Genomic DNA, 26,154 nt, shown 5'->3' with positions numbered 1-26,154 from the left:
AGCAGGGGGAGACGGGAGGAGGGGGGAGAACAACTCAACCGTGGGGCAAACGACACAAAGGTTTCTTAAAATAGCAGGAGGTTGGAGACTCATCTCCAACACTCATTAAAATAGCCTCTTTTTTGTAATTAGTTTCCATTAATTAGGGCCAATCAGGATCCAGCAGGGCACTCATCTGGGGAAATCATTTTTTTAGGCTCCCCTGTGCCTTGGAACTCCTTTTAACAGATGTGTTTTCAAAATCATTTACATTTTTATACTCAATATTTCTCTCTGAGCAAATGTGACCTTTGTTTCAGTGAGTAATATTGTGCGGCTGACTGCCCCACCTCCCCCTCTGTTTGGGTCACAGCTAGATTGGGTTTGACTGAAGCTTCAGCTGGGAGCTTCCTGGAGGCAGTAAAAGGAAATGTCAACAAGCCTCTTCCCAGTCAAAAAAAAGCCCACACTCTCCTCCTCCTAGTTGAAAGCTCAGTAAATAAATTGTATTTTTATATGGTGTAGTTCATCTGTGAGGTCTTCCCATTCCCTGGGAGCAGCATTCAGGTCTGACACTGTGCTGATGTGCTGTGCTGTGCTATGTGGTTGTGTTGCAGAGCACCTGGCCCAGAACATCTCCAAGTCCCACATGGAGACGTGTCAGTACCTGAGAGAGGAGCTGCAGCAGATGACCTGGCAGGCCTTCCTGCAGGAGGAGATGGAGAGCTACCAGACCAAGGTATGGTAAACTTCCACCTTCCATCACCAGTATCACGACCATATGAACAGTACTCACTGTTCTGCAAACACAACACAACACAACTCCTGGGTCTTTCCACAAAATGAGTCCCTTTTGCATCCCTTTGAGTGTACAAAACATTAGGACACCTGCTCTTTCCATGACAGACTGACCAGGTGAAAGCTATGATCCCTTATTGATGTCAACTGTTAAAGCCATTATATTTAATGTAGATTAAGGGGAAGAGACAGGTTAAATAATACTTTTTATGCCTTGAGACAATTGAAACATGGATCCTGTATGTGTGCCGTTCAGAGGGTGAATGGGCAAGACAAAAGATTTAAGTGCCTTTGAACTGGGTATGGTAGGATGTGCAAGGCACACCGGTTTGTGTCAAGAACTGCAAAGCTGCTGGGTTTTTCACACTCATCAATTTCCTGTGTGTATCAAGAATGATCCACCAAGGACATCCAGCCAACTTTACACAATTGTGGAAAGCATTGGAGTCAACATGGGCTTTCGACACCTTGGAGGGGGGATGCAGCTCAATATTAGGAAGGTGTTCTTAAAGTTTTGTACACTCAGTGTATATACAGGTATATTAAGTAGAACTCGTGCACTCATATTGAATTTTAAATCCCGTAATATATTAACCAAAGTGCCCTTTAATATAAACCATATGGAAAATTCAATAAATCAGGTTTTTCATATGAACAAAGACTTTCTAAATGCCAAAATTCAGCATTTTGACATTTCCCTCTGTATGAATTCTGTGACTTCTTGGAAGATAATCCCAAACATTTCTCCATGTTTTCACCATCATTGTATTTTGTTGGTTTGACAAAGTCCATTCTGAAGATTATTTATTTCATGTGTTTAGTGATACATCTTAAGGTGCAAAAAATCCGTCCCTCATTTTAAGGTCAACCCTGTTACAGTATGTGAACTGAACTCTTGTACAACTATTCCTTTTTAAATACAGTATTTTTTTGAAAATGAACATTGAAGATCTGATAGTCAAATCATAGTGTAAAAGCAGGTAAGCTGGTTCTACTCTTTTTTTGACATTTTCTGGTGTTTTGTGTTGGAAAACTGAGCGGTTCGAGCATAACAAGGCCGTTAACCTACTGTTCCCCGGTAGGCCATCATTGTAAATAAGAATTGACTAGCCTAGTTAAATAAAGGTTAAAAGAACACGTCAAACCTGTTACCCATAGACAGACAGGCTAGAAATGTTTTAACAATTGAAAATATTCTTTGAAGCGTTCAATTGCACCTCCCTGTTGCACACAACAAGCTTCCATTCCTCTTTATTTGACACTCAATAGGCACTAACTATGGTATTTGTATTTATTTAACCTCTTATTTAACCTCTTACGATGGAAAACATGTGCTCTTCAAGTTACACTACCCAAAAGGGAGTCATTTCGTGGAACGACCCAACTAGCTAATTCCATCCCGTCCTTTTCTACACCACATAAGCCTTTTCTCTCATTCCCCCTAGCCCCGGGAGGTCATGTGGCAGCTGTGTGCTATCAAAATCACAGAGGCCATCCAGTACGTGGTGGAGTTTGCCAAGCGCATCGACGGCTTCATGGAGCTGTGTCAGAACGATCAGATAGTGCTTCTGAAAGCAGGTATGACAGCCCGTCAACACGGCCCACTGCCGTCTCTCTCCCACATCCCCCTTCACCCCCCTCAGGCGTTGTCACAAGGGCATAGCTGACCTGACTATACAAAGCCTCCCTCACATACTGACTGTGTGTGTCACAGAGCCAGGAGGCTCCACCCTGCCTGCTTTCTCCCTCTGTTCCACAGCTCATCTGTGTCTCTTTCCTTCTGTGTCTCTGTCCCTCTATGTCCCTGTCTCTCTGCTCATTACAGAATAACAGTATTCAGGCTTATAGGCATTAAAGGGACTACAGTGTTGCTGAGCTGAGACACTAGCTATCATGAAGGCTGCCTCCTCTCTCTGCTCTGCCGTTGATGATATCTGCCCAAACTAATAGCTTCTCAATGCACATACACAAAAACACACACACATACGTACACAAAGAAATAGACAAACCCATCCGCCTCCCATGGGTATTCATCTCAGTTTTCCCTGCGTTTTTATATGCATTAGCATTGCCAATATTAATAAGGAAATGGCGACAGAGATCTCTTGTCTCATGTGACATTTTAAACCAGTGCCATCTCATAAAGTGCAGTAATATTTTCTATTACACCTCTTTTATCCTCCAATCCAGTCCCACACAGCACAGCCGTATACAGCATTGTGTTTCACTATCCTTTTTTTATTGGGGTAACAATCTTCAGTATATAAATGTAATATTATTACTAGTTCCAGTCTTTTATGTCATGGGTTTCTGTTTAAAAGGAATCGGGGGTATAACATACAAATGAAGGAGGAAAAACGATCAAATATTGCATATGGTGTGTTGGGCCTAGTGATGCAAGACTGGCAACTCTAACTCGATCTGTGGAAGAGAAGAATTTAGCATTATGGTATTTCTGTCTCCTCTGCAGGCTCTTTGGAGGTTGTGTTTGTCAGAATGTGCCGTGCCTTCGACTCTCAAAACAACACAGTCTATTTCGATGGAAAGTATGCTGGGCCCGATGTGTTTAAGTCATTAGGTAAGTGCTGCAAGAGTCCAATGCTGTGCACGTGTGTGCGTGTGTGTGCGCAAGTGTGTCTGCAAATGTGTACTTGTGTAGCACTTATTTGCACAAGCTTGCATTGCTTTATAACAGACAAAGTTGTAATGAGAGCCAGGAAGCTAACACTGAGAACTCATCCCTGCCTCACCTGGCTCTCTCCTCTCCCCAGTGGATACATATGGCAGAATAACATTCTTACTGAATCACTGCTGCTCCATATAACTCCTGTTAGGCTGCAATAAATAAAGCCAGATTGAATGCCCTTTGGGAGAGTTATATCAAAACCATCATTGAAAGTCAGCCATAGAATATCTCAGGTGGAAGCAAATAGCATTTGCTTTTGAATGCCATGACATTACTAAGACTCTCTACAGTGCAGTCTCCCGTGCATCCAAATGCCTTTGGAGGAAATTAATGTGTCCTAGCACCAGTGTGAAAGCATAGTGTGAATGCATAAACCGGTCTGTCTGTGTGTGCGTTGTGCAAGCACGTTCGTGCAAGACTGAAGAGGAACAGTGCTGTGCTATTCAGTGTCTTGAATGTGGCTTCCCAAACAAGCCTTCCAGTGTCCTCAGTCAGACAGACAGTGCTCCAGAATGGAGAGGCTTGGGGCCGGAACAGGGGAGGCAGCAGAGTGATGGGGCTCCAGAGTTGCACTGGCATTAGCTGGCATTAGCCTGTCTCTCACAACCCCAATAATTGATCTAACTAAAAGACTAATTTGTGACCTCATTCCAGGTTGCGTAATTCCACCCAACTGCCAGAATGGAACTAGTCGGGGAGGGATGTCAGTAAAAGCATTGCTTGTTCCCGCCTCAGACACTCCCCTGTGCTGTCAGTGCACTGCACCTCTCCCCTCTCTGCCTGTGTGCCTCTCTCCCAATAAAGATCAAGAGTGTGACTTGCTCTTTGGTCTGCCTCGCCCTCATCCCCAACCCACTGTCTCTGTGTCTGTGTCCTTTGCTGTGGCAGGCTGTGACGATTTGATCAGCTCCGTCTTCGAGTTTGGGAAGAACTTGTGTTCTATGCACCTGTCTGAGGATGAGATCGCCCTGTTCTCCGCGTTCGTGTTGATGTCTGCAGGTAGGTGTCGTTCGCAGTACAAGAAATGACAGATTTGCAGATACACACTGCAGGGTCTCTTATGTACCCTCTTGCCCTGAAACTTCTCCAAACAGCATTCCATTGAACACCATCCATACAGCATGTCCCTCAATTAGACACAGAAGCCAGAAATCAGTTTATCTGATTACTGAGTGTTGCTGAGTACAACATACACTGAGTTGACAAAACATTAAGGACACCTGTTCTTTCCATGACATAGACTGACCAAGTGAATCCAGATGAAAGTTACGATCCCTTGTTAAATCCACTTAAATCAGTGTAGATGAAGGGGGGGAGACATGTTAAAGAATGATTTTTAAACATTGTGCCATTCACAGGGAAATACTTAATAAGTGCCTTTGAAAGGGGTATGGTAGTAGGTGCCAGGCGAACCGGATTGTGTCAAGAACTGCAACGCAGTTTCCCTTATACATCAAGAATGATCCACCTCCCAAAAGACATCCGGCCAACTTGACACAACTGTGGGAAGCATTGGAGTCAATATGGGCCAGCATCGCTGTAGAACGCATTCGACACCTTGTAGAGTCCATGCCCCGACGAGGGCAAAAGTGGGTGCAACTCAATATTAAATCAAATCAAATTTTGTATGTCACATGTGCCGAATACAACAGGTGTAGATCTTACCGTGAAATACTTACTTACAAGCCCTTAACCAACAATGCAGTTTGAAGAAAATGCTTTTTTTAAACTTTAGTTTATTTAGAAAATATGTAACACAATACACTAACAATAAATCAAATCAAATCAAATTTTATTTGTCACATACACATGGTTAGCAGATGTTAATGCGAGTGTAGCGAAATGCTTGTGCTTCTAGTTCCGACAATGCAGTAATAACCAACAAGTAATCTAACTAACAATTCCAAAACTACTGTCTTATACACAGTGTAAGGGGATAAAGGATATATGAATGAGTGATGGTACAGAGCAGCATAGGCAAGATACAGTAGCTGATATCGAGTACAGTATATACATATGAGATGAGTATGTAAACAAAGTGGCATAGTTTAAGTGGCTAGTGATACGTGTATTACATAAGGATGCAGTCGATGATATAGAGTACAGTATATACGTATGCATATGAGATGAATAATGTAGGGTATGTAAACATTATATAAGGTAGCATTGTTTAAAGTGGCTAGTGATATATTTACATCATTTCCCATCAATTCCCATTATTAAAGTGGCTGGAGTTGAGTCAGTGTCATTGTCAGTGTGTTGGCAGCAGCCACTCAATGTTAGTGGTGGCTGTTTAACAGTCTGATGGCCTTGAGATAGAAGCTGTTTTTCAGTCTCTCGGTCCCAGCTTTGATGCACCTGTACTGACCTCGCCTTCTGGATGATAGCGGGGTGAACAGGCAGTGGCTCGGGTGGTTGATGTCCTTGATGATCTTTATGGCCTTCCTGTAACATCGGGTGGTGTAGGTGTCTTGGAGGGCAGGTAGTTTGCCCCCGGTGATGCGTTGTGCAGACCTCACTACCCTCTGGAGAGCCTTACGGTTGAGGGCGGAGCAGTTGCCGTACCAGGCGGTGATACAGCCCGCCAGGATGCTCTCGATTGTGCATCTGTAGAAGTTTGTGAGTGCTTTTGGTGACAAGCCGAATTTCTTCAGCCTGAGGTTGAAGAGGCGCTGCTTCGCCTTCTTCACGATGCTGTCTGTGTGAGTGGACCAATTCAGTTTGTCTGTGATGTGTATGCCGAGGAACTTAAAACTTGCTACCCTCTCCACTACTGTTCCATCGATGTGGATAGGGGGGTGTTCCCTCTGCTGTTTCCTGAAGTCCACAATCATCTCCTTAGTTTTGTTGACGTTGAGTGTGAGGTTGTTTTCCTGACACCACACTCTGAGGGCCCTCACCTCCTCCCTGTAGGCAGTCTCGTCGTTGTTGGTAATCAAGCCTACCACTGTTGTGTCGTCCGCAAACTTAATGATTGAGTTGGAGGCGTGCGTGGCCACGCAGTCGTGGGTGAACAGGGAGTACAGGAGAGGGCTCAGAACGCACCCTTGTGGGGCCCCAGTGTTGAGGATCAGCGGGGAGGAGATGTTGTTGCCTACTCTCACCACCTGGGGGAGGCCCGTCAGGAAGTCCAGTACCCAGTTGCACAGGGCGGGGTCGAGACCCAGGGTCTCGAGCTTGATGATGAGCTTGGAGGGTACTATGGTGTTGAATGCCGAGCTGTAGTCGATGAACAGCATTCTCACATAGGTATTCCTCTTGTCCAGATGGGTTAGGGCAGTGTGCAGTGTAGTTGAGATTGCATCGTCTGTGGACCTATTTGGGCGGTAAGCAAATTGGAGTGGGTCTAGGGTGTCAGGTAGGGTGGAGGTGATATGGTCCTTGACTAGTCTCTCAAAGCACTTCATGATGACGGATGTGAGTGCTACGGGGCGGTAGTCGTTTAGCTCATTTACCTTAGCTTTCTTGGGAACAGGAACAATGGTGGCCCTCTTGAAGCATGTGGGAACAGCAGACTGGTATAGAGATTGATTGAATATGTCCGTAAACACACCGGCCAGCTGGTCTGCGCATGCTCTGAGGGCGCGGCTGGGGATGCCGTCTGGGCCTGCAGCCTTGCGAGGGTTAACACGTTTAAATGTCTTACTCACCTCGGCTGCAGTGAAGGAGAGACCGCATGTTTTCATTGCAGGCCGTGTCAGTGGCACTGTATTGTCCTCAAAGCGGGCAAAAAAGTTATTTAGTCTGCCTGGGAGCAAGACATCCTGGTCCGTGACTGGGCTGGATTTCTTCCTGTAGTCCGTGATTGCCTGTAGACCCTGCCACATGCCTCTTGTGTCTGAGCCGTTGAATTGAGATTCTACTTTGTCTCTGTACTGACGCTTAGCTTGTTTAATAGCCTTGCGGAGGGAATAGCTGCACTGTTTGTATTCAGTCATGTCACCAGACACCTTGCCCTGATTAAAAGCAGTGGTTCGCGCTTTCAGTTTCACACGAATGCTGCCATCAATCCACGGTTTCTGGTTAGGGAATGTTTTAATCGTTGCTATGGGAACGACATCTTCAACGCACATTCTAATGAACTCGCACACCGAATCAGCGTATTCGTCAATGTTGTTGTCTGACGCAATACGAAACATCTCCCAGTCCACGTGATGGAAGCAGTCTTGGAGTGTGGAGTCAGCTTGGTCAGACCAGCGTTGAACAGACCTCAGCGTGGGAGCTTCTTGTTTTAGTTTCTGTCTGTAGGCAGGGATCAACAAAATGGAGTCGTGGTCAGCTTTCCGAAAGGGGGCGGGGCAGGGCCTTATATGCGTCGCGGAAGTTAGAGTAACAATGATCCAAGGTCTTTCCACCCCTGGTTGCGCAATCGATATGCTGATAAAATTTAGGGAGTCTTGTTTTCAGATTAGCCTTGTTAAAATCCCCAGCTACAATGAATGCAGCCTCCGGATAAATCGTTTCCAGTTTGCAGAGAGTTAAATAAAGTTTGTTCAGAGCCATCGATGTGTCTGCTTGGGGGATATATACGGCTGTGATTATAATCGAAGAGAATTCTCTTGGTAGATAATGCGGTCTACATTTGATTGTGAGGAATTCTAAATCAGGTGAACAGAAGGATTTGAGTTCCTGTATGTTTCTTTCATCACACCATGTCACGTTAGTCATAAGGCATACGCCCCCGCCCCTCTTCTTACCAGAAAGATGTTTGTCTCTGTCGGCGCGATGCGTGGAGAAACCCGTTGGCTGCACCGCCTCGGATAGCGTCACTCCAGTGAGCCATGTTTCCGTGAAGCATAGAACGTTACAGTCTCTGATGTCCCTCTGGAATGCTACCCTTGCTCGGATTTCATCAACCTTGTTGTCAAGAGACTGGACATTGGCAAGAAGAATGCTAGGGAGTGGTGCACGGTGTGCCGGTCTCTGGAGTCTGACCAGAAGACCGCCTCGTTTCCCTCTTTTTCGGAGTCATTTTTTTGGGTCGCTGCATGGAATCCACTCCGTTGTCCTGTTTGTAAGGCAGAACACAGGATCCGCGTCGCGAAAAACATATTCTTGATCGTACTGATGGTGAGTTGACGCTGATCTTATATTCAGTAGTTCTTCTCGACTGTATGTAATGAAACCTAAGATGACCTGGGGTACTAATGTAAGAAATAACACGTAAAAAAACAAAAAACTGCATAGTTTCCTAGGAACGCGAAGCGAGGCGGCCATCTCTGTCGGCGCCGGAAGGCTATATACCGGGAATATCGGTACCGAGTCAATCTGCGAGGATACAGGTTAGTCGAGGTAATTTGTACGTGTGGGTAGGGGTAAAGTAGATAATGAACAGCAAGTTGCAGCAGTGTAAAACCAAGGAGGGGGGTGTCAATGCAAATAGTCTAGGTGGCCATTTGATTAATTGTTCAGCAGTCTTATTGGGGGTAAAAGCTGTTAAGGAGCCTTTTGGACCTAGACTTGGCACTCTGGTACCGCTTGCCATGCAATAGCAGAGAGAACAGTCTATGACTTGGGTGACTGGAGTCTTTGACAATTTTTAGGGCTTTACTCTGACACCGCCTAGTATAGAGGTCCTGGATGGCAGGAATGTTGGCCCCAGTGACGTATTGAGCCGTACGCACTACCTTCTGTAGCGCCTTACTGTCGAATGCCGAGCAGTTGCCATACCAGGCATTGATGCAACCGCTCAGAATGCTCTCAAGGGTGTAGCTGTAGAACATTTTGATGATCTGGGGTCCATGGCAAATCTTTTCATTCTTCTGAGGGGGAATAGGCGTTGTCGTGCCCTCTTCACCACAGTCTTGGTGTGTTTGGACCATGATAGTTTGTTGGTGATGTGGACACCAAGGAACTTAAAGCTCTCGACCCGCTCCACTTCAGCCCCGTCAATGTTAATGGGGGCCTGTTTGGCCTTTTCTTGTAGTCCATGATCAGCACATTGAGGGAGAGGTTGTTGTCCTGGCACCACACTACAAGGTCTCTGACCTCCTCCCTATACAGTGCCTTGCAAAAGTATTCATCCCCTGTAATTTAAATGGATTTTTATTTGGATTTCATGTAATGAACATACACAAAATAGTCCAAATTGGTGAAGAGAAATGAAAAATGGAAAAGTGGTGCGTGCATATGTATTTGCCATGAAGCCCCTAAATAAGATCTGTTGCAACCAATTACCTTCAGAAGTCACATAATTAGTTTGATTGCACACAGGTGGAGTTCAAGTGTCACATGATCAGTATATGTACACCTGTTTTGAAAGGCCCCAGAGTCTGCAACACCACTAAGCAAGGGGCACCACCAAGCAAGCGGCACAATGAACACCAAGGAGCTCTCCAAACAGGTCAGGGACAAAGTTGTGGAGAAGTACAGATCAGGGTTTAGTTATAAAAATATATCAGAAACTTTGAACATCCCACAGAGCACCATTAAATCCATTATTAGAAAATGGAAAGAATATGGCACCACAACAAAGCTACCAAGTGAGGGCCGCTCACCAGGCAAGGAGGGAATTAATCAGAGAAGCAACAAAGAGACCAAAGATAACCCTGAAGGAGCTGCAAAGCTCCATAGTGGAGATTGGAGTATCTGTCCATCGGACCACTTTAAGCCGTACACTCCACAGAGCTGGGCTTTACTGAAGAGTGGCAGAAAAAAGCCATTGCTTAAAGAACAAAAATAAGCAAACACGTTTGGTGTTCGCCAAAAGATATGTGGGAGACTCCCCAAACATATAGAAGGTACTCTGGTCAGATGAGACAGAAATGTAGCTTTTTGACCATCAAGGAAAACGCAGTCTGGCGCAAACCCAACACCTCTCTTCACCCCGAGAACACTGTGCCCACAGTGAAGCATGGGGGTGGCAGCATCATGCTGTGATGATGTTTTTCATCGGCAGGGACTGGGAAATTGGTCAGAATTGAAGGAATGATGGATGGCAGTAAATACAGGGATATTCTTGAGGGAAACCTGTTTGTCGTCCAGAGATTTGAGACTGGGATGGAGGTTCACCTTCCAGCAGGACAATGACACTAAGCATACTGCTAAAGGAACATTCGAGTGGTTTAAGGGGAAACATTACATGTCTTGGAATGGCCTAGTCAAAGCCCAGACCTCAATCCAATTGAGAATTTGTAGTATGACTTAAAGATTGCTGTACACCAGCGGAACCCATCCAACTTGAAGGAGCTGGAGCAGTTTTGCCTTAAAGAATGAGCAAAAATCCCAATGGCTAGATGTGCCAAGCTTACATAGACATACCCCAAGAGACTTGCAGCTGTAATTGCTGCAAAAGTTGGCTCTACAAAGTATTGACTTTGGGGGGGTGAATAGTTATGCACGCTCATGTCTTCTGTTTTTTTCTTATTATTTCTTGTGTTTTTTTTACAATAAAAAGGATTTTGCATCTTCAAAGTGATAGGCATATTGTGTAAATCAATAATACAAACACCCCAAGAAATACATTTTAATTCCAGGTTGTAAGGCAACAAAATATGACAAATGCCAAGGGGGGTGAATAGTTTCGCAAGTCACTGTAGGCTGTCTCATCATTGTCGGTGATCAGGCCTACCACGTTGTGTTGTATTCAAACTTAATGATGGTGTTGATTGTGCTTGGCCACGCAGTCGTGGGTGAACAGGGAGTACAGGAGGGGACTAAGCACGCACCCCTGATGGGCCTCCTTGTTGAGGATCAGCGTGGCAGATGTGTTGTTGCCTACTCTTACCACCTGGGCATGACCCGTCAGGAAGTCCAGGATCCAATTGCAGAGGGAGGTGTTTAGTCCCAGGGTCCTTAGCTTAGTGATGAGCTTTGTGGGAATGCTGAGCTGTAGTCAATGAACAGCATTCTCGCATAGGTGTTCCTTTTGTCCTGGTGGAAAAGGGCAGTGTGGCGTGCAATTGAGATTGCATCATCTGTTGGGACGGTATGCGAATTGGAGTGAGTCTAGGTTTCTGGGATAATGGTGTTGATGTGAGCCATTCGGAAGGTGTTCCTAATGTTTGGTATACTCAGTGTATTCATCAACTGTAGTTTCTGTAAACATTGCAGTGCTGATAATGAGTGTGTTTCTTATTCTCTGTGTAGACCGGTCCTGGCTCCAGGAGAAGGTGAAGGTGGAGAAACTCCAGCAGAAGATCCAGCTGGCACTGCAGCATGTCCTGCAGAAGAACCACAGAGAGGATGGCATACTCACCAAGGTACACCTCACACCCATACACCTACTCTAACTATATCTGTCATCTATAAGGGACACTATAAAGACCTGAACTCAGCTGGATTATCGAAACCTCTCCTGAACTCTGAAAAAGATTGTTTACAGTAATGCAGTGATCCATTATTGTATGAAAATCAAGCAGTAGATTTCATGGTTGGCAGCATACGCAAGCTAAACTAAGTTAATATTTTTGAGCAGAGATGAGAAGATATGTAACAATGGCATGCAAGCTCCATAAGAAGTGTCAAGATTTCCCCTGCTTGAGTGCCTGTATCAATATTTACCAGTCTGTTTGCCCCTGTGTGAAAGTGAATTTAGAGATGTTTTTCTTTAGCATATCTCCATGTCCTTGCCTTACTGTGAATCTAAATAACAGCCTGTCTCTTTTCTTTTCTCACACAGTTGATATGCAAAGTGTCAACACTGCGAGCACTGTGCAGCAGGCATACAGAGAAGTTGACGGCTTTCAAAGCAATATACCCAGACATTGTGCGTTCCCACTTTCCCCCGTTATATAAGGAGCTCTTCGGATCGGACTTTGAGCAGTCCATGCCCATTGACGGGTAGCCAGTAGCCCTGCCAGGTGCCAGTGTGGCCACGCGGGGAATGTCATAGGGAGCATGAATCTCAGACACTTTAACGGTGCCCTGCACAAACCAGGACGGACGGCACACTGCACACTTTTATCTATTTTTCTTTCTGGACGGGAGGGTTGGGGGGTTTGACTCTGTCTGTTTACTTCACTGGGTTTAGTTGTCTCCGTTTAGAACCCAGGTGGGACTCTAAGCCCAGGGGACATGAAGAAAAGTTGGAGACAATGCTTTCTTTTTGGATGAACTTGACCCTCTCATGCACATCATTCCAGCATGTTCCCAGGATGTCTCACACTGTTTAGCACTCATTGTTTGGACTTGTTTCCACAAAATATAATTTACTGTATGGAGAAAATTATTGAATATGTCTGTGCACATGCCTAACTTAAAATTATCCTCAGCAACCAACGATCTGGCTCTCCACTTCTCCTCTGGAGCTTCAATGTCCCATGTCTTATTGCATTGGAATACAGTTTCAATCTAAACTGTATCATATACACCAACGAAGATAGCTGCCATGGCATGTTCATCCTCCATTAATCCTTGGTAAAGCTTCTGTGAGAATCACAAATGGAAATACATTGCTGCTAATGTGCATGTCCTGGTCAAGTTCAGCCCCTGTTCTCTTGTGTTTAGTTGTATGTTTGGAATGCAGTGTTTAGAATGAGAACTCGCAGCGACTTTGAGAGAGGCTCCTTCAGTGTGAGGCAATGTAAACGGCACCTCTCTATGGACAATCATCTAAAAAGAAAAGTAGAATTCTGGTAATTCTAGTCAAAACACAATGATTTTAGCTGTCAAAGACTCCATCCACCATGGTTGCTTAGTGAAATCATGTAAGGCCATCTGCTATTAATCCTTGTGTGGAGAGATACCCTGGAGAAACATAGGGCACCGCCACAACAATAAGGGTCCATTCCACCTGTTTTATAATGTACTACAGGGTATACGTATAAGTACTTACTATACAGAAAAAAAGTAATGTTTATAGATTCTATTTTAAATAAAATGTATGATATTAGTAGTTAGACAATTCTTAATTGTTGAATTGATAAGGCACTTTTATTTGCACCTTTCTTTAATTTAAGACTTGTATATTACCTAGTGATGTGTTGCATGTGAACAAGAAATACCAGTTGAACCATGGTCACAGAGGCTAGTCCTTAGAGCTGCAGACAATGCTGTTCTGGGTGGGGGTTTGTTTTGGCTAGTTTGGGTTTGGCTGTGAGATTGCTAGGATGTTATGTTCTGGAGAGGCAGGCAAGTCACATTCACTCCATCACCTATTAGTTTAATACCGCCGACACACATGCATGCACTCTCAAACAAAAGCACACATGCAAAATAAACCTGGGCTGAATTGCTGATGCTGAAGATGTTTCCTGCTCAATCCAACGTCTCCATCTAGTGGAAAGTAGAGACACAGAAGGCCATGTGATAGAGAACTTTTGAAATACAGTACAATGCCGATTAGAGAGTGGTCCACACAGGCCTCAGACCATCTGTTGATCCTTCTGTTTACCCTTACACGTTAGTGTGTTTGTGTTTATCATTGTGGAGGAGTGACTGTGACTGCCTCTTCCCCAAAGCCTCAGCCAAGCTATGCCATTTGTTATGGGACAGAAAAGGGGGAAGAATGAGATGTAATATTAAAAGCCTTGTCTGGTAGTAAAGCTTCTATTTTTGTAACATGTAGAATGAATTAAACTCATGAAAGAGAGGGGGAGAGAAAGAGAAGTCAGGTAGCACTTACTATATTCCTGCAATAATTAGAGAAGCGGTTTGTATGACTAGTAGAGAAACATGACAATGGTAGAACAAGTGCTATTTTCAGAATGCTTTGTTGTTGTGGTTTTGTTGCGTGTGTCTTTCTTGTCGGTGTGGTAGAGAAGCGGTAGAAAACCCTCTGGATGTGCCATATAGTAAGTTGTTGCTCCTGCTTTGCCGTTTACATGCCCATAATATAGAATGAATTGTTCTGACATTCCAGAAAACTCAGTGGTGGCTTGTAGAGAATTCCCATTTAATCCTGATATCCCTTTAGATAACCCATAACAGCATGGGTGCAGTTTAGACACAACCCTCACCATAGTGTTGTTTTTATTTTTTTTGCACACGATCATTCCTCTGCCGTGAAATTTGTACAAGACAGAGAATCTTGTGCTGTCACCCCTCAGGGAAGAGTTAATTTTAGTTTGTGTTTTGTTCAGGGATGTTCGATATTAAGTGGTTAAGAAGAACATGTGAAATTCATTACTGAGTAGTATTTTCCATTGCTGATGTAAAGTACTTAAGGGGCTGTTTGGCTAAGCACCAGAACTAGAAGTCAAGCTCATAACAAAAACAAACTTTATTTTTTTCCATGTTTACAGTCAGTTTTCCCATTGGCCATACAGAATAGTTATTATTTTATCTACACTATATTTATATTAGATACAATTCCAATGATAACGTTCTTCATGTGGACTCCAATGTCACCAGGGCCATTATCACAAATGTATTATTATGATTACCCTCTGTGTTAGATAAACCAAATATACTTACGCAATATAAAATATCTCCTCTTTCGGCTGTATTAATGCTGTGCTTAAATAAGGGCCTGGGTGACCACCAGTAACCACTACTCCCAACCAGTGAAACCCAGTCTGTCTCAAACAGTGATTGACAATCCAGGTGATAGTGGGCCTGCCCTGTGGCCCAGTGAGAGAGACATGGATGCTCAGGGAGGTAACATACAGACAGACCGGGGAAGCAGGTCTCTTTCCTCTGGACATAATGTATGCGTAGCATATGCTTTGCTATTTCATTAATTTATGAGCTTCTCATACTCTTTGACAGCTCTCAATTTATTATGGGAGGCAGGTTAACTTTTTTGTAGCACATTGGACATGCAGTACTGTACCTTCTTTTCACTAAGTCTTTTTCTATGCTTGCCCCCTAGCATATTCTCAGCCAAGAACTATTTGGTAGCTGTGTGTAAGTAACTATGATAGGTTTCTGCCAGGTAGCCACTGGAGTGGAATCCCATTTCCTGAAACACAGATGTCATTCTCTGTCTCTATGTCTATCAAACTGGTCCTAAATTATAGGTCTGTTCACTGTGTTATGTCCTCCTTTTAGTCTTTGTTTGTGTACAGTTTGATAGCAATATTGATTTGACAATGGGAAATTATCAGAGGCATTGTGTCTGTCAGTTTCAACAAACATCTCTGCACCCACATTGCGTGGAGGGATACATCATCCTGCATGCTTTCATTTTAGACATATGTAGCAAAGGATTGCTGCTGAGTCTGCTAGTATATCAATGTGAATAACACCTTATGGTCCTTCTGTCTCTGTGTCACTCGTGTAAACAAGCAATAGTGTGCGTGTGTGTGTTTGTGTACTCACTGTGTGCATAAGATAAATCCCAGACAAGGCTTTAATAAACTAAGAGGGAAAGGGTTATGTGAATGAGGAGTCTGGTAGGTCTTTCCCTGGATTCGGTAACACAGAGATTTGTTCCATCCCGTATAGGGTTTAAGTGTTATAAACATGACATAATACCTCTTTACAATTTATAGTCCTTCAAAGCGCACTGGAGCAAATGACTAACTACTCAGTCTCATGACGTGTTCAGTGCAGAGTAATTGGTAGAAAAAGAGACAAGTTGACACACCATCCTGCATGTCATACATGTTATCTTGAGATGATTTGACTGCCTAGGAATCATGGGACTCATATTTATTTGCCATAGAATATAGATTGTAAAGGTATGTGTGATGTCATGCTTACAACTGTGCTGTATTGAAGAGTTACCCAGATCTATCAGTCAGTTGAATTGCATTTTAACAATACTCTCATTTTCCAAAGCACAGCGAATACAGTTTTAAGATGAAAAAAAGATTTTAAAAAAAACATTTTAGAATATAGTAAAAATGGAAAATTGAGAAAAAAAAACCTCTAGCCATAATCGAATGTCAAGCAATAATATGTGGTGCATTATTTTAATTTTGTGCATAGGCTTTGGACATCTGCATGTAAATACACTTCTTATTTATCCCTTTTGTTTTTGTTTTAATTTGTGTTATTTGGTTTTGGTTGTTATATTGTTTAGTCAGTATATTTGATTGGTTCTGTTCCCAGGTGGAGGATAAAACCTCATGACCTGTAAACTATATATCTTCATTTCTCTCTCTCTCCCTCATCCTCAACTTTTAATCCACAATATTTAATGTTATTATTGATCACATGTATAAAGGTAACTTTGTAACTTCTGTCTGTATAGGTAAGGAGAAAATACTGCTACTAAGGCCTACAAATATTTATATGTTTATCAAATACACCATGCTGTACAATATCTCTGATTTTAATATCCTTCTCTCCTTTAGGATTAGATTGATAGTGGTAGGGTGTGCCAACATTTATTTTGTGTTATCTTGATGTGTGGTGCTAGGTAAGTTCCTTTTGTGGACAAAGTCTTGATTCCTAGACTTGGCCACCCTATTAGTCCATTCATTTCATTAAGTATTGGTGCATTATTGATATTAGGACAATAAATAATCATGGTAATGATAATGATGATGATAGTGGTAAATTTACTTCAAAACCCAGCCAGTACAGTACCTGTATCAGTGTGCTAGTCCTGGGGTAAGGCTCTTATTTCCTTCTCACTTAAATTATTATCAAAACCAGTATCTACTAATGAACAGGTTATTTAAGGGTTGCTCTTCTGATTTCTGAAAAAAAAGAGTCTAAAACAGCAGTATTGTTTTTCTTTGTTCTGATTGTAAAAAACCACTTGCTGAGGCTTGTAGCTGGTCATATTTGCAAATGCGGAGTATTTACCTCTTCAAGCTGTGTAGTACTTTACTGTGCTATTGTCCATTTAAAACAGCCATTTTATGGCTTCCTTATTTAAAAGTTAGTCTGCCCTGAAACAGTGTTTTCTTTTAGACCAGTTTAGACCTTTGGCACCACCATATGTGTTATTAGAAAAAATGGACATGAAAAAGATCACCGTTAGAGGTTAGATATTTTTTGTAACCTTTTTTTTCCTTTTCACTCAGTAGCAAATATCAGCCAGAATGTGCTTGCAATAATACACAATGTACTACACTGAGTGCCTCTCAGTGTTACAGGATGCATAAATGGTATTCAATGTTATTGTTTTTGTTTTCCGAACATGTACTCAGCTGACAATGTATTTGCACGTAGGTTAACTCTGTCACCTAATGGTTTACTACATTTCTTATATTCTGTCTTTATAAAGTACACATTTTCTTGTTTATTTAAGGCACCATGTTAGATATTCAGATGATATAAATATATTTCTCCCTCTCGTCTGAGTAGCATAACTGGGAAGGATGTGGTAATGTAAAATGGTCAAATCGATGAAGTACATTCTGGCTGACAATATTGCATAAAAGATGACCTGCTGATCCAGGTTCTGGATTTGACAAAAGAATGGACAATCCACGTTGATGTTTTTCACTTTGTTTTGTGATCATAAAATGATTTCTTTATTGAGAACAGATAATTGACTAATGCATTGTATTTCAAATATTCATATGTGTATGCAAAAGATGCATACAACACATCTGAATTTCTTTAATGTTCTGTGTTTAATGTAAGCTCAAGGGGTTGGGGTAACTTTATGATGGGTCGAGTGTGGGTGGGATATTTCTCCTTGTGAAAGCAGTATGAACTGTAGAAAGCAGAAACCGGTATGTGGTTGTCACAAATTTTTAAGTCACATGTTTGCTACTTACGATGGGAACAGATGATCATGTACCTTTTTATCCAGCTCTTTTGAGCTCTCTTTAGCAGGTAGTCTATTCACAAAAGTAGTTTTGCTCCTTCTTGTCTGATTCTTAAATATGGAAATAAGTATTTTGATTCATTTTGTACATACAGGTGTAAAGAAAAATAAGAAATGCAATGTTGTCTTTGAAATACTTTCCATTCTAATATGAATGTTGTTATATTGTACTTAGAAACTGTACCTTTAATATTACCTTTATTAAAAGTGCATTGGACACATCGATTTTAGATGTGCTTTATGTGCTGTTATCCCATAATAAAATTTCCCGCTTGTAATGGGCTCTTAATTTCTGGTTGTCTCTCTATTGTCTGTCTCCTTTTATACAATACACTACATCAGAGCTCTCCAAACCTGATCCTGGAGTGCTACCCTCCTCTAGGTTTTCAATCATACCCCAGCTGTAACTAACCTGATTCAGTTTATCAACCAGCTATATTAGAATCAGGTGTGCTAGATTAGGGTTGGAACAAAAACACTACAAGACGGTAGCTCTCCAGGAACAGGGTTGGCGAGCCCTGCGACTACACAGATACAGTGCCTTCAGAAAGTATCCACAACCCTTGACTTTTGTTGTGTTACAGCACACATTTTAAATTGATTACATTGATAAAAATCTCTAAGTGGAATTATGTTTTTTGAAAGTCTAAATAAGTTCAGGAGTAAAAATGTGTTTAACAAGTCACATAATAAGTTGCATGGACTCACTCTGTGTGCAATAATATTGTTTGATGTGATTTTTGAATGACTTCCTCATCTCTGTACCCCACACATGTAATTATCTATAAGGTCCCTCAGGGAGGTTTACCATAGCCATCCAAATAAGGGCACCCATCTATTGGTAGATGGGCCAAAATAAAAAGCAGTCATTGGATTATCCCTTTAATAAATCCTCTTTGGGATAGGCGGGATGCAAATGTCTCAACTGGCCAATTGCCAGGGGAAATGCAGAGCACCAGATTCAAATAAAATACTATAAAATTCAAACTTTCCTTAAATCACACATGTAAGATACTCAATTAAAGCTACACTCGTTGTGAATACAGCCAACATGTCAGATTTTTAAAATGCTTTTCGGCGAAAGCATAAGAAGCTATTATCTGATGATAGCATCAGCAGTAAACAAAGGGGTTAGCATATTTCAGCCCTGCAGGCCCTACACAAAAGGCTGAAATAAAATATAAAACATGCATTACCTTTGACAAGCTTCTTTTTTTGGCACTCCAATATGTCCCATAAACATCACAATTGGTCCTTTTGTTCGATTAATTCTGTCCATATATATCCAAAATGTCAATTTATAAAGCGTGTTTGATCCAGAAAAAACAGCTTACAAAAAACACAATGTCGCGACAAAAGTATTTCAAAAGTTGCCTATAAACTTTGCCAAAATATTTCAAACTACTTTTGTAATACAACTTTAGGTATTTTTAAATGTTAATAATCTATCAAATTGTAGACAGGTCTTTCTGTGTTCAATACAGGAATGAAAACAAACCAGTGATACTTTTTACGTCTTGCGCAACTCTCAACAGTGTACCCAGTTCCTAGTTGGCCTACTTCTTCATTGCACAAAGGAATAACCTCAACCAAATTCCAAAGACTGGTGACATCCAGTGGAAGCGGTAGGAACTGAAAACAGGTCCCTAAGAAATATCCCTGGGCAATGACAACCCAGGGAACAGAGAGAGGAAGAAAAAAATCTGAACAGTTAGTCCTCTGGGTTTTGCCTGCTACATTAGTTCTGTTATACTCACAGACATGATTCAAACAGTTTTAGAAACTTCAGAGTGTTTGTTTTCTATCCAAATCTATGAATAATATGCATATCTTATATTCTTGGCATGAGTAGCAGGAAGTTGAAATTGGGCACGCTATTTATCCAACAGTGAAAATTCTCCCCCCTAGGGAGTTTTCTGTTTGCCTTTCTCTTTGTCTTTTTTCTCTTTTGTTAATTTTGTTGGTTGTTGGGGGGATCTTGGAGGGTTGGTGACATGGCGGGTTGGGAGCTTGGGCCAGTGGCTGATATGTCGCTGGTTCGGATCCCCGTTTTTGACCCTGTGGGAGATCTGTCGACGTGGCCTTAAGCAGGGCGGTGACCCTGTGTCACGCCCTGGTCTAAGTATTTTGTGTTTTTCTTCATGTATTGGGTCAGGCCAGGGTGTGGCATGGGGTTTTTGTATTGTGGTGTGTTTTGTCTTGGGGTTTTGGTGTGTATGTATTGGGATTGTAGCTAGTGGGGTTATCTAGCAAAGTCTATGGCTGTCTGGAGTGGTTCTCAATCAGAGGCAGGTGTTTATCGTTGTCTCTGATTGGGAACCATATTTAGGCAGCCATATTCTTTGAGTTTGTCGTGGGTGATTGTCCTTAGTGTCGTTGTTCCTATCTCTTTATTTATTTACACAAGTATAGGCTGTTTTGGTTTTCGTTACGTTCTTTGTTTTGTAGTGTTTTGTGTTTATTTGTGTTTCACATTGTTCATTAAACATGGATCGCAATCTACACGCTGCATTTTGGTCCGACTATCCTTCACACCTAGAAAACCGTAACAGAATCACCAACCACCAACGGACCAAGCAGCGTGTCAACAGGCAGGAGCAGCCCAAAGAGGAGATGCGCTATAAGGATTTCTGGACATGGGAGGAAATCCTAAACGGAGAAGGATCCTGGGCTCAGCCTGGAGAATATCGCCGCCGCAAAGAAGAACTGGAGGCGGCGAAAACGGAGAGGCGCCGGTATGAGGAGGCAGCACGGCGACTCAGAAGGAAGCCTGAGAGTCAGCCCCAAAAATGTCTTGGGGGGGGCTCAGGGAGAGTGTGGCAGAGTCAGGAGTCAGACCTGAGCCAACTCTCCCTGTTTATCGTGAGGAGCCATGGAGGAGACCAGAACCAGAGCCGGTGTTGGAGGTGAGCGAAACAGAGACTGTGAAGGAGTTAATGGGGATATTGGAGGAGAGAGAAATGAGGGAGTTGCTGTGTTGGTGCTTTTTGCATTGAATTCGCCCGACGGAACGTGTCGGGGATTTGATGGCACCTGGGTTAGCGCTCCATACTTGTCCTGAGGTGCGTGTTAGTCGGCTGGTGAAGTTGGTGCCAGCGTCACGCACCAGGCCTCCTGTGCACATCCCTAGCCTTGCACGTCCTGTGCCAGCACTGCTCTCAAGATCTCCAGTACGCCTTCACGGTCTAGCCCATCCCGTGCCACCTCCAAACTCCAGCCCTCCGGTAGCAGCTCCCCGCACCAGGCTTCCTGTGCGTGTTCTCGGTTCAGTACCACCAGTACCAGCACCACGCATCAGGCCTACAGTGCGCCTCGCCTCTCCAGCGCTGCCGGGCCTTTCTCCTCTCCTGCGCTGCCGGATTCTCCCGTCTGTTCAGCACTGCCGGAGCCTTTCTCCTCTACAGCGCTGCTGGAGTCTCCCGCCTGTTCAGCGAAGCCAGAGCCTTTCTCCTCTACAGCGCTGCTGGAGTCTCCCGCCTGTTCAGCGCAGCCAGATCCTCTCTCCTCTCCTGCGCTGCCGGAGTCTCCCGCCTGTTCAGCACAGCCAGAGCTGCCAGCCTGCATGGAGCAGCCAGAGCTGCCAGCCTGCATGGAGAAGCCAGAGCTGCCAGCCGGCATGGAGCAGCCAGAGCTGTCAGTCTGCATAGAGCAGCCAGATCTGTTAGTCTGCATGGAGCAGCCAGAGCTGCCAGCCTGCATGGAGCAGCCAGAGCTGTCAGTCTGCATGGAGCAGCCAGAGATGTCAGTCTGCAAGGAGCTGCCAGTCTGCAAGGAGCTGCCAGTCTGCACGGAGCTGTCAGTCTGCACGGAGCTGTCAGTCTGCACGGAGCTGTCAGTCTGCCAGTCTGTAAGGAGCTGCCAGTCTGCAAGGAGCTGCCAGTCTGCAAGGAGCTGCCAGTCTGTAAGAATCCGCCAGAGCTGTCAGCCTACATGGAGCAGCCAGAGCCGCCAGTCAGCGTGGAGCAGCCAGAGCCGCCAGTCAGCATGGAGCAGCCAGATCTTTCAGTCTGCCAGGATCCACCAGTCGGCCAGACTCTTCCAGATCTGCCAGTCAGCCAGACTCTTCCAGATCCGCCAGTCAGCCAGACTCTTCCAGATCTGCCAGTCAGCCAGACTCTTCCAGATCTGCCAGTCAACCAAACTCTTCCAGATCTGCCAGTCAACCAGACTCTTCCAGATCTGCCAGTCAACCAGACTCTTCCAGATCTGCCAGTCAACCAGACTCTTCCAGATCTGCCAGTCAACCAGACTCTTCCAGATCCGCCAGTCAGCCGGGATCTGCCAGAACTGCCAGTCGGCCGGGATCTGCCAGAACTGCCAGTCAGCCGGGATCTGCCAGAACTGCCAGTCGGCCGGGATCTGCCTGTCGGCCAGGATCCGCCAGTCGGCCAGGATCCGCCAGTCAGCCAGGATCCGCCAGATCCGCCAGTCAGCCAGGATCTGCCAGTCAGCCAGGATCTGCCAGTCAGCCAGGATCTGCTGAAACCACCAGCCAGCCAGGATCTGGTAGATCTACCTACCTGCCTTAGTTTCCTCTCACTCCTGAGCTTTCTCTCACTCCTGAGCTTTCTCTCACTCCCGAGCTTTCTCTCACTCCCGAGCTTTCTCTCACTCCCGAGCTTTCTCTCACTCCCGAGCTTTCTCTCACTCCCGAGCTTTCTCTCACTCCCGAGCTTTCTCTCACTCCCGAGCTTCCCCTCAGTCCCGAGCTGCCTCAGTCCCGAGCTGTCCTTCAGTCCCGATCTGCTCCTCAGTCCAGTGGGTTTCTGGGTGAGGACTGCTAGGCCATGGTCGGCGGCGAGGGTGGACTATCCAGGGACGCGAGGAGAGGGGACTAAGACATTGACTGAGTGGGTTCCACGTCCCGCGCCGGAGCCGCCACCATGGACAGACGCCCACCCGGACCCTCCCTATTGTTTTGAGGTGCGTTCGGGAGTCCGCACCTTAGGGGGGGGGGTTCTGTCACGCCCTGGTCTAAGTATTTTGTGTTTTTCTTCATGTATTGGGTCAGGCCAGGGTGTGGCATGGGGTTTTTGTATTGTGGTGTGTTTTGTCTTGGGGTTTTGGTGTGTATGTATTGGGATTGTAGCTAGTGGGGTTATCTAGCAAAGTCTATGGCTGTCTGGAGTGGTTCTCAATCAGAGGCAGGTGTTTATCGTTGTCTCTGATTGGGAACCATATTTAGGCAGCCATATTCTTTGAGTTTGTCGTGGGTGATTGTCCTTAGTGTCGTTGTTCCTATCTCTTTATTTATTTACACAAGTATAGGCTGTTTCGGTTTTCGTTACATTCTTTGTTTTGTAGTGTTTTGTGTTTATTCGTGTTTCACGTTGTTCATTAAACATGGATCGCAATCTACACGCTGCATTTTGGTCCGACTATCCTTCACACCTAGAAAACCGTAACATCCTGGTTGCTTCTGTGGGTCGCCCCAGATGGGAGTCTGTTAGATGACTGATTGTAATGTAAATGTTGAGCGGCTTCACTGCAGGTAGATTGTATTTTTGAATACCCCCCCCAAAAAAAAACAACTATAAAGAAACAAACTGTTTCTTTGGATGGTGTATAAATACACCCTGTCACTACAAAGATACAGGCATCCTTCCTAACTCAGTTGCCGGAAAGGAAGGAAACCACTCAGGGATCACCATAAGGCCAATGGTGACTAACAGTTACAGAGTTTAATGGCTGTGATAGGAGAAAACTGAGGATGGATCAACAACATTGTACTGTAGTTTCTCTACAATACTAACCTAATTGACAGAGTTAAAAGAAGGAAGCCTGTACGGAATAAAAATATACCAAAACATGCATCCTGTTTCCAACAACGCACTAAGGTAGTAATACTTTTATAAAATGTGGCAAAGAAATTAACTTTTTGTCCTGAATATTTTCAAGCGTAGTGGTGGCTGCATCATGTTATGGCTATGCCTGTAATCGTTAAGGAGTGGGGAATTTTTCAGGCCAAAAAAATAAACGGAATGCACGCGCAAAATCCTAGATGAAAACCTTGTTTAGTCTGCTTTCCACCAGTAACTGGAAGACAAATTCACATTCAGCAGGACAATAACCTAAAACACAAGCCCAAATATACACTGGAGTTGCTTAATGTACCAAGACAGTGAATGTTCTTGAGTGGCCGAGTTACAGTTTTGACTTAAATCTACTTGAAAATCTATGGCAAGAACTGAAAATGGTTGTCTAGCCAAGATCAACAACCAATTTGACAGAGCTTGAAGAATTTTGAAAAGAATAATAGGCAAATGTTGCACAATCCAGGTGTGGAAAGCTCTTACAGACTTACCCAGAAATACTCACTGCTGTAATCGCTGCCAAATGTGTTTCTACAAAGTATTGACTCAGGGGTGTGAAAACATATGGAAATTAAACATTACTGTATTTCAATTTATATAAATTTGCAAAAATTTCTTAACTTTTTTATTTTATTTTATTCAAGCTCTAATGCAAAAACAATGGGGAATAAGTCAAGGGGTATAAATACTTTCTGAAGGCACTGCAGTAGTTCAATACACAGGTTCCTTAGGCCTAACTGATCCAGGCCAGAGTTCAATTTGATCAAATCAAATCTAATTTTATTTGTCACATGCTCCGAATACAACAGGTGTAGACCTTACTGTGAAATGCTTAACCAACAATGCAATTCAAGAAATAGAGTTAAGCAAATATTTACTAAATAAACTAAAGTAAACAAAATAAAGTCACACAAGAAAACTACATAATAATAACAAAAATATATACAGGGGGTACCGGTACCGAGTCAATGTGCGGGGGTACAGGTTAATTGAGCTAATTTGTTCATGTTGGTAGAGGTAAAGTGACCATGCATAGATAATAAGCAGCGGGTAGCATCAGTGTAAAAACAAAGGAGGGGGGGTCAATGTAAATAGTCTGGGTAGCCATTTCATTAATTGCTCAACCGTCTTAAGGCTTGGTGTAAGAAGCTGTTAAGAAGCCTTTTGGAACTAGACTTGGTGCTCCGGTACAGCTTGCCATGCGGTAGCAGAGAGAACAGTCTATGAATTGGATAACTGTAGTCTTTGACAATTTTTTGGGCTTTGCCCCAGTAATGTACTAGGCTGTACGCACTACCCTATGTCAAATCAAATCAAATAAAATGTTATTTGTCACATACACATGGTTAGCAGATGTAGCACCTTACGGTCGGATGCCGAGCAGTTGCCCTACAGGGCGGGCATGCAACCGGTCAGGATGCTCTCGATGGTGCAGCTGTAGATCTTTTTGAGGATCTGGAGACCTATGCCAAATCTTTTCAGTCTCATGAGAGGGAAAAGGTGTTGTCGTGTCCTCTTCACAGCTGTCTTGGTGTGTTTAGACCATGATAGTTCATTGGTGATGTGGACACCAAGGAACTTGAAACTCTCGACCCGCTCCACTTCAGCCCAGTCGATCTTAATGGTGGCCTGTTTGACCCTCCTTTTCCTATAGTCCACAATCAGCTCCTTTGTCTTGCTCACATTGAAAGGAGAGGTTGTTGTCCTGGCACCACACTGCTAGGTCTCTCACCTCCTCCATATATGGCTGTCTCATTGTTGTCGATGATCAGGCCTACCGCAGTTGTGTCGTCAGCAAACTTAATGATTGTGTTGGAGTCGTGCTTGGCCACGCAGTCGTGGGTGAACAGGGAGTACAGGAGGGGACAAAGCACGCAACCTGAGGGGCCCCAGTGTTGAGGATAAGCGTGGCAGATGTGTTGTTTCCTACTCTTACAACCTGGGGGCAGCCCATCAGGATGTTCAGGATCCAGTTGCAGAGGGAGGTGTTTAGTCCCGGGGTCCGTAGATTACCTCACACATTCGAGTGTTCGAACTTGTAATGCGGCTGAATGATATTTCTACTAACATGACTTGGTGCATCCAATTGTGGATTTGACCTCCGACACCCCTAAACAAAAGCAATGAAAAGCTACGTGTTTGTTTTGCTAATGCAGGTTACCACTGATGTGATTCAAGCCTGGCCTCAGTCCCAGTCATGTTTCTTTTCAAAGTTTCAGGAATATTGAAGTTTGTTTCTGAAAACCAAATGTTTGGGAATCAGTAGG

At 43.8% G+C, this 26,154-nt stretch overlaps 1 protein-coding gene across 3 annotated transcripts in view; it reads left to right on the top strand.

The window, feature by feature from the left end:
• Positions 1-18,368, top strand: part of LOC112252394 (RAR-related orphan receptor A, paralog a) — a 263,172-nt gene extending 244,804 nt beyond the window's left edge. For all 3 annotated transcript variants that reach the window (XM_024423573.2, XM_024423572.2, XM_024423574.2), the window contains 6 exons: positions 597-718; positions 2,223-2,355; positions 3,248-3,355; positions 4,352-4,462; positions 11,552-11,664; positions 12,084-18,368. In XM_024423573.2, the coding sequence (XP_024279341.2) occupies positions 597-718; positions 2,223-2,355; positions 3,248-3,355; positions 4,352-4,462; positions 11,552-11,664; positions 12,084-12,248 (752 nt within the window). In that variant the 3' untranslated portion in view covers positions 12,249-18,368. The remainder of the gene's footprint in view (positions 1-596; positions 719-2,222; positions 2,356-3,247; positions 3,356-4,351; positions 4,463-11,551; positions 11,665-12,083) is intronic.
• Positions 18,369-26,154: the final 7,786 nt, after the last annotated feature.

The sequence above is a fragment of the Oncorhynchus tshawytscha genome, linkage group LG06, assembly GCF_018296145.1.
Source record: "Oncorhynchus tshawytscha isolate Ot180627B linkage group LG06, Otsh_v2.0, whole genome shotgun sequence".
Lineage (NCBI taxonomy): Eukaryota > Metazoa > Chordata > Actinopteri > Salmoniformes > Salmonidae > Oncorhynchus > Oncorhynchus tshawytscha.
This window is presented reverse-complemented; position numbering and strand designations above follow the sequence as displayed.